The 8,790-nt window shown below is 38.6% G+C and overlaps 1 protein-coding gene across 1 annotated transcript in view; it reads left to right on the top strand.

Moving 5' to 3' along the window:
- Positions 1-8,790, top strand: part of Lrriq3 (leucine rich repeats and IQ motif containing 3) — a 109,232-nt gene that overhangs the window by 65,034 nt on the left and 35,408 nt on the right. Inside the window, exon 6 of the mRNA XM_021196827.1 lies at positions 6,585-6,714. Coding sequence (XP_021052486.1) covers positions 6,585-6,714 — 130 coding nt within the window. The remainder of the gene's footprint in view (positions 1-6,584; positions 6,715-8,790) is intronic.

Here is an 8,790-nt window from a genome sequence, read left to right on the forward strand (position 1 = left end):
CCCCTGTACTGGGGCATATAAAGTTTGCAAGACCAAGGGGCCTCTCTTCCCAATGATGGCTGACTAGGCCATCTTCTGCTACATATGCAGCTAGAGACCTGATCTCAGGGGGTACTGGTTAGTTCATATTGTTGTTCCACCTATAGGGTTGCATTCTTTCTCTTTTTACATATGACATAAATCCATTTTTGCTTTTGACAGTACTACTTTAGTTATTAGATAATTGATTATTTATCTTAGTGTAATACATGAGCTTTTCTTCATGCATTTTTGTCTTATAAACACAAGGAAAGTCACAGTGATATTAAATGATGTGAGACAAATGAATACATGAAGGAAGATAAATTGGATAATTTAGTGAATATTTGTTATGTGATTTTTATATATGTTGCCTATATATTATATGTGCCCTACATAACTATACCTTCTTTATTTGGATTTATATGTATAAATATATATGTGTGTGAAAACCTTATATAATTTACAATTAAGAGTATATTTCTAATATCTGGCAAATATAACTTTGTTTTCTTACTCTTGGGTAATAGAATTTAATAACTACAGTAAAACAAGATTGTTAATAAACTCATTTTCTAATGGATAGGATAAAGTATAATCTCTAGAAGAAAAATTGGGCCATTTTATGTTTCAAATGGAATTCATCATGATCTCTTTATGTTATTCTTTGGCACTATTATATGCTCCTATATTGCCTCAGGACACTTTCCATCCCTGTTGCCCTCTTTTATTGACTAAGGACACTTTGCACTCCCTGTTGCTCTCTTTCAGGCCTCCTGTCTTCTAATGAAGCTCTATATCTTCTCAACCAGTCCTCACTAAATTTAATGATTGTTTCTTGAATGAGCATAAGTGCAGCCTATTTAATGAAGCATAGGCAGATTATCAGTGGCTACAACAGCAGCATTCATTACCTGTTGAGAGTCTCTCAGCAAGGGTTAGGGTCTCACCAGCCATCATCTCCATGCATGTGATATATCCAAACTTCTACAGGTTTTGGACAAGGTTGTTCATGAGTTCAGTAACTTTGTCATGTTCAAAATACCCAGTTCCATAGCACTTCACCCTAACATCTGGCTCTTCTATTTCTCATACCCCTCATCCATGATGTTCCCTGTGTCTTGCATAGAATAATATAGATGCTCTGTTTATGGTTCAGTACTCAACAGTCTTATTACACACAGTTTGACCAGTTGTGAATTGTAGAAGTTAGGCCATTGTATACCTGCCCTTGCTCAGAATAATGACATGGAGATATTTGTATTTGTTAAAAGCTTTAAGTACAGTTGCTGGGCAGATTCTGAGATATTGTAACCTGACAGTACTGGCCTAGCCTACTTCCCAGCCATGCAGCTCATTACCTGCTATCTTGGGCCTCGCCTTTTCCTTCATCCATGTCCTGATGGCAAGGGCCTGGTTATCTCCTGAGGACCCCTGCCCCAAACCCTGCCCCAAAGTCCTACTTTTTCCTCTCTTGTTCATCTATTGTCTGTTCATCTCCTTAAAGAGTAATCAGAAAGTGGTAGCGAACAATGTTTTACAAAATACTGACAGGAGATGCTTCATAATAATAACACCAAAGTTGGACTGCAACTAGATCTCTAGGATCAGAAAGCAGCATTTGAATACATAGTGCACAAAAATATCCTCCAGGAGTGAATGTCTCCATTAGTCATACCTCAGTGGAAACAAAAGGAACTTCTCTGATCAAGGCTGAAAATAGCACTGGTCTATTAGAGAGAGATACTAAGAAGTCAGATTTAAAATAAAAAGGAATGTAAAAGAAAATTAAAATCTTTGTAAATAATGATTGATATCATTTCTCTTTATAACTAAGCAATAGTATGTAGTGTCCTCGGCCTGTGATTCTCTTGCACCGCTGGCCTCTATTTTGTGTTATTTCTAGCATGCAGTCAGTTGCACATATGGTAATGTGATAAAAGAGAGTATTAATATGGAACACTAGCAGGAAAGTGATATATAGAAGTATGTGTATTTATTTTTTCACTTTTTTATTTATTTTGTTGTTGTTATTATTATTATTTTCTTTATTTACATTTCAAATGCTATCCTGAAAGTTCCCTATACCCCCTGCCCCTGCTCCCCTACCCACCCACTCCCACTACTTGGCCCAGGCCTTCCCTTGTGCTGGGTCATATAAGGTTTGCAAGACCAAGGGTTCTCTCTTCCCAGTGATGGCCGATTAGGCCATCTTCTNCTACATATGCANCTAGAGACTCGAGCTCAGGGGGTACTGGTTAGTTCATATTGTTGTTCCACCTACAGGGTTGCAGCCCCCTTCAGTTCCTTGGGTACTTTCTCTAGCTCCTCCATTGGGGACCCTGTGTTCCATCCAATAGCAGGCTGTGAGCATCCACTTCGGTGTTAATTTACCATCATGGAACTAATTGAAAAGTAGCAGTCTACACATTTTTTGGTCTAATTGTTTTAATTGAACTGAATTTAAGTCCCAATAGAAGCATCTTTATCTAAAATCATACCATATTTTGCTTCTACACTCTGATGTTATAACTAAGGAAGTATATGCTTGTCAATCTTAGGAAACAGAAAGTCCATGAACTGAAAATGCCCTATCTATCTGTATTTCTAGGAGAAGAAAGTGGTTTTCATCATGCTGGTAATGAAAATAAGTGTCTTAGAATTGATAAGTCAAAAACTCTTCACTGAAGAGAACTGGAGGAGAAAGTGCAGAACACCAACCAGATGAGCGCAGAAGATCCCATGGCATCATCACTGCTGAGGACAAATAGATACACTTCAGAGAACATAGATACACTAAATCAGAGAAGATCACATAGAAACGCTAAGTAAATCACTAAATCAGAGCAGATCACATAGAAATGCTAATTAGATAGACTAAATCAGAGAAAATCACATAGAAATTTATAGACTGAGTGTTTAAATATTTCCTTAAGCTCACTTCATAGTGGAGGGAAATTCTGATCTCCCCACTTCTACCTATAGAATTACAGGCATGCTCTACCACACCCAACTGAGAAAACAGATTTAACTACCAATGCCTGTATTGCCTGGATTGGAATGTGTGGCAGAAAACTAAATATTGGGGGGGGGGCAATTTCAAAGTAGAACAGAAGTATAATGGGTTTTCCACCCCAACCTTTATCAGAAACTTAACTTACTTAACGTTTTATATGAAAGTAGAACCATTCATCCAAACAGGGAATGAGTCCTGAGTGATCTGGGGCAGAGATCCAGCTTTATTCTATTGAGTGAAGGTATTTATGAGGCTTTTCACAATAAAAGAGCACAACTGTTATCTGTTCTGGGTATTAAATGATGGCAAGAATCTGTAAAGTGCATAAAACAATGGTGGACTATAAGTACTATGTAAGTTTTCCATAACAAACTTAAAATTAATGACTCAGAGGATCTGAAGATGAATCCACAGACCTTCATAATATAGTGTATCTTATCAGAGAAGGCATAACATTCTGACAATTGATAATGTAATATATGCTTGGGCACATATGATGGCTCAGTAAGTTAAAAGAAAAGATGCTGGTCAGTGAGCATGACAACTTGAGTTTGATTCCTGTGACCCATATGGTGGAAGAGAAAACCAACTCTCTCCATCTATGACTTTTACATATGTACCATGGTATACATGTACACACACACACACACACACACACACACACAAGTAAACGATAAATAATGAATAAATAAATGTAACAATTTTTATAAAACAGTATTTCTTCAATAGATAAATGTAACAGATTTTATAAAACACTGTATTTCTTCACATATTAATGATCCACTAATATGTTTTTGTTGGTGGTTTTTACCAGTTTGCCAATTTTGTTCTAGCCATGCCTCTCTCCTTACCCCCAGACTTTTCCCTCTGGCTCCATTCTCATATGTTCCTCTGAATAAGTGGAAAGTCAATGAAATCTTAATGGAAGTTTCTAAATTAACCTTTGTGGATATTAATTTAGAAACAAGGTCTGTATCCTCTCATTTTCTGATCTCTACTTTGAGAGATGAATGTGGATACCATATTCCAGAATGGAAGCCATGCAGATAGAGTGATAGCAGTGATAAAGGCTTTTCACTGATTCTGGGTCCTAGGTGGACTAGGTGCTGAAATCTCTAACTGACCTTCAGGGTCTGTGAAGAGAAAAAGCTAATGCAGTGTTGTCAGCATCTCACTAATTAGGACACAGTCTCCACCTGCTCCCCAGGAAGCTCCGTTCTCATCAGTGCTCCATTGTGCTCCCACACATACTAAAAAGGCTTGTATTTATTCTGACCCCATTCCAATTTCCTTTCTTATATAACAGTCTATTTTCCTATCTGTGGCACATTAAGTGTTTTGTAAGGTAATGTTGTGTCCATCCCTTTCTTTCTCAGAAACATCCTCAGGCTTTCTGACAAAACATCTTGCATCTGTTATTTATGGATAGGGCCTCTTCTTTCCACTGCATTTATAGAATTTCCCCAGGGTATCACTGACTGTTTCCATCATGGATTGTTGTTATCACTGACTGTTCCTACCACTGACTGTTCCTATCACTAAATGTTCCTTTCACTAATTGTTCCTATGACTCACTGTTCCTACCACTGATTATAACTATCACTGAATGTTCCTACCACTAACAATACCTGTCACTGACTCTATCACTGACAAGTTCTACAACTGACTGTTACTACCACTGACTGTTCCTATTGATGACTGTTCCTAGTACTGTTCCTTTCACTAATTGTTCCTATCACTCACTGTTCCTACCACTGACTATACCTATTACTGAATGTTCCTACCACTAACCATACCTATCACTGACTGTTCCTACCACTGACTGTTCCTATCATTAAATGTTCCTTTCACTAATTGTTCCTATCACTCACTGTTCCTACCACAGACTATACCTATCACTGACTGTTCTTACCACTAACCATACCTACCACTGACTGTTCCTACCACTGACAAGTTCTACAACTGACTGTTACTACCACTGACTGTTCCTATCAATGACTGTTTCTAGCACTGACTGTTCCTCTCACTGGCTGTTCTTACAACTTACTGTTGCTTTCAATAACTCTACCACTGAGTGTTCCTATCATTGACTGTTGCAATCACCCACTATTCCTACAATTGACTGTTGCTATCACTGACTGTTCCTGTCACTGGTTGTTCCTACCACTGACTGTTGCAATCACTGACTGTACCTACCACTGAATATTCCTATAACTGACTGTTCCTACCTCTGTCTGTCCTTACCACTGATTGTTCTTTTCACTGAGTGTTCCAGCACTGACTGTTCCTACCTTTGGTGGTTCCAACCACTGACTGATGCTATCAGTGTCTCTATCACTGAGTGTTCCTATCACTGACTGTTGCTATCACTCACTGTTCTTACACATGACTGTTGCTATGACTCACTGTTGCTATTGCTGACTGTTGCTATCACTGACTGTTCTGATCACTGACTGTACCTATCACTGACTAATCCTATCACTGACTGTTCTTCTGACTGTTTTTAGCATTGACTGGTCCTAGAACTGACTGTTTCTAGCAGTGACTGTTCATATCACTAACTGTTTCTACCTCTGACTGTTGTTATCACTGAATGTTGCTATCACTGTTACTATTACTGTCTGTTCCTACCTATTGCTGTTCTTACCACTAACTGTTCCTATAACTGACTGTTTTTAGTACTGACTGTTACTAGCACTGATTGTTGCTATCACTGACTGTTCCTACCACTGACTATTGCTATCACTGACCGTTTCTGTCACTGTCTCTTGCTATCACTGACTGTTCTTATCACTGAATCTTTCTACTACCCACGGTTTCTATCACAGACTGTTCTTATCACTGACTGTTCCTAGCACTGATTTTTCCTATCACCGACTGTTCCTACCACTCACTGTTGCTATGACTGTTGCTATCATTGTTCCAACCATTGATTGTTCCTACCATTGATTGTTCCTCTCACTGACTGTTGCTATCATTGACTGTTCTTATCAGGCTGCTTAACAAAGCAATAAACAATGGAGATTATAAAGTCTTTTTTAATGTTAGTTGTCTTACAGAGTTTTAAATATAAATGTCATAGTACTGTATTACACATGAGAAAACTCCTTGAAACCCTGAAATATTTGCTATCACTGATTTGGTTAGTTTTTATTATCAACTTGACATGATCTAGAATCAGCTTGAAAGATTTTCATTGAGATTTTATAGATCAATTTGGCCTGTGAGTGTGTGTATTTGGGTTATCTTGACTAGCTGAAGTAGGAAGACAAATCCACTGTAGGCGGTGCCATTCCATAGGAAGAGGATTCTGAGCTATAATACAAATGGAGAAAATTAACTCAGCATGCCATTTATCTATTAATTCTTTGCAGTTTGCCTTTGACTCTAGCTAACTTCTTCAAGTGCCTGCTGCATTGACTTCCCACAAGTGGTGGACTGTAACCTAGAGTTGAGAGGCAAACTTTTTTATATTCCATTTCATTTGTCAAAATGTTTTATCACAGCAACAAGAAACAAGACCCACCAATGCCTTTATTTGTCTTCACAGATGAGATATTCGCCTGCTGATTTTAAATATTCTACTGAGTACAGAAAACACATTTCCTGTCTTTCATATGAATTGAAAACAAAGTATATTGATGGAAAATCAAAACAACCAAGACATCACATTCAGAAAGGTGGGTATAGTTTGATCTGAGAGGTAAAAAAAAAAAACAACAGCAAACCAAGCACACTGATTTGGAACTACAGATTCTGGACTTTAAAATACACATTGAGGTTTGAGTAATTTTCCACTCTATTATCTCAGTAATTCTCATTCTTTACAATATTCCATTGTAGCATATTTATATTTAACATGTGCTGTGATATTTAGAGTTACGTCCAGCAGTTTGATTTATTATATGAGATTGTTTTAACTACCCCATTGTTTATGTATGTGTGGGTTGTTCTAGAAAGCCTTTGATTTTTTTATCATAATTTCTGTCTTGATAATTTTTTATTAATTATTTTATTATTCACATTTCAAATGGCGACACCCCACCTTTGTGATCTCCACTCCCAGAATTCTTCACCACATTCCCTCTCCCCTTTGTCTCTGAGAAGATGCTCCCCCTGTCATTCCTCTTCCCTGGGGCATCAAATCTCTACAGGATTAGGCACATCCTCTCCTACTGAGTTTAGCCAAGGCAGTCCTCTGTTCCATAGGTTCCAGGGACCACATAGCAGCACATGTATGCTCTTTGGTTTGTGGCTTAGACTCTGGGTGCTCCCAGGTGTCTGGGTTACACTGTTGGAATGCCTATGGGGTGGCCATACTTTTCAGATCCTTCAATCCTTCCCCAAAGTCAACCATAGGGTTCCCTGATCTCAGTTCAGTGGTTGGCTATATGTCCATCTGTCACAAACAGCTGCTGGTAGAGTCTCTCAGAGAGCAAGCATGCTATGCTCCTGTCTGCAATCACAATATAGCATCAGTAATATCTTAAGGGTTTGGTGCCCACACATGGTATGGGTGCCAAGTTGGGCTGGTCACTGTATACTCTTTCTGTCAATCTTTGCTCCATTTTGTCCCTGCATTTCTTTTAGACAGGAACAACTGTGGGTCAAAAGTTTGAAGGTAGGGTTAGTGACCCCATCCCTCCACTGAGAGTCATGTCTATCTACTGTGTGTGGTTTCTTCATGTTTCATCTCCCGTTTATTGGGCATTTCTGCTAAGGTTATCCCCACTGAGTCCTGGGAGCCTCTCACAACCCAGGTCCCTAGGACATTCTAATGTTCCTGAGCCCCCAACCCTAGCAGCTGCATATTTAGATTCATTCTCCTGGACATCTGGGCTTCTCTTCTCTCTCCTCTTATACCTGATCCTGCCTCTGTTTTCCTATCCTTTTTCCCTCTCCTACCCAGGTCCCTCCCTCCCTCTGCCCCCGTGATTATTTGTTCCAAGTGGGATCAAAACATCCTCACTTGGGCCTTCCTTCTTCTTAAACTTCTTATAGTCTATGGGTTGTATCATGAATGGGTTTTCTGTACTTTTTGGCTAATATCCACTTATCAGTGAATATATACCATGTATGCCCTTTGGGGTATGGGTTATCTCACTTAGGATGATATTTTCTAGTTACATTCATTTGCCTGCATAATTCATGATGTTCCCATTTTTAATAGCTGAAAATAGTGTTCTATTATATAAATGAACCATATATTCTGTATTCAGTCTTCTGTTGAGGGACATCTGGGTTGTTTCCAGTTTCTGGCTATTAGGAATAAGGCTGCTATAAACAAAGAGAAGCAAGTGTCTTTGTCGTATGGTAGAGCATGCTTTGGATATATAGCCAGGAGAGGTATAACTGAATCTCCAGGTAGAACTATTTCCAATTATCTGAGAAATGGCCAGATTGATTTCCAGAGTAGTGGTACCAGTTTGCAATCCCACAAGCACTGTAGGAGTGTTCTTTCTCCACATCCTAGTCAGCATGTGCTGTCACATGAGGTTTTTTTTTCCCTTACCCATGCTTAGTGGTATAAGGTGGAATCTCAGGATCTTTTTGATTCACATTTATCTGATGACTAAGGATAGTGACCATTTCTCTAGGTGCTTCTTGGCAATTCTTGATTCCTCTGTTGAGAATTCACTGTTCAGATCTGGACCCAATTTTCTTTCTTTCTTTCTTTCTTTCTTTCTTTCTTTCTTTCTTTCTTTCTTTCTTTCTTGCTTTCTTGCTTTCTTGCTTTCTTGCTTTCTTGCTTTCTT

The sequence above is a fragment of the Mus pahari genome, chromosome 4, assembly GCF_900095145.1.
Source record: "Mus pahari chromosome 4, PAHARI_EIJ_v1.1, whole genome shotgun sequence".
Classification (NCBI taxonomy): domain Eukaryota; kingdom Metazoa; phylum Chordata; class Mammalia; order Rodentia; family Muridae; genus Mus; species Mus pahari.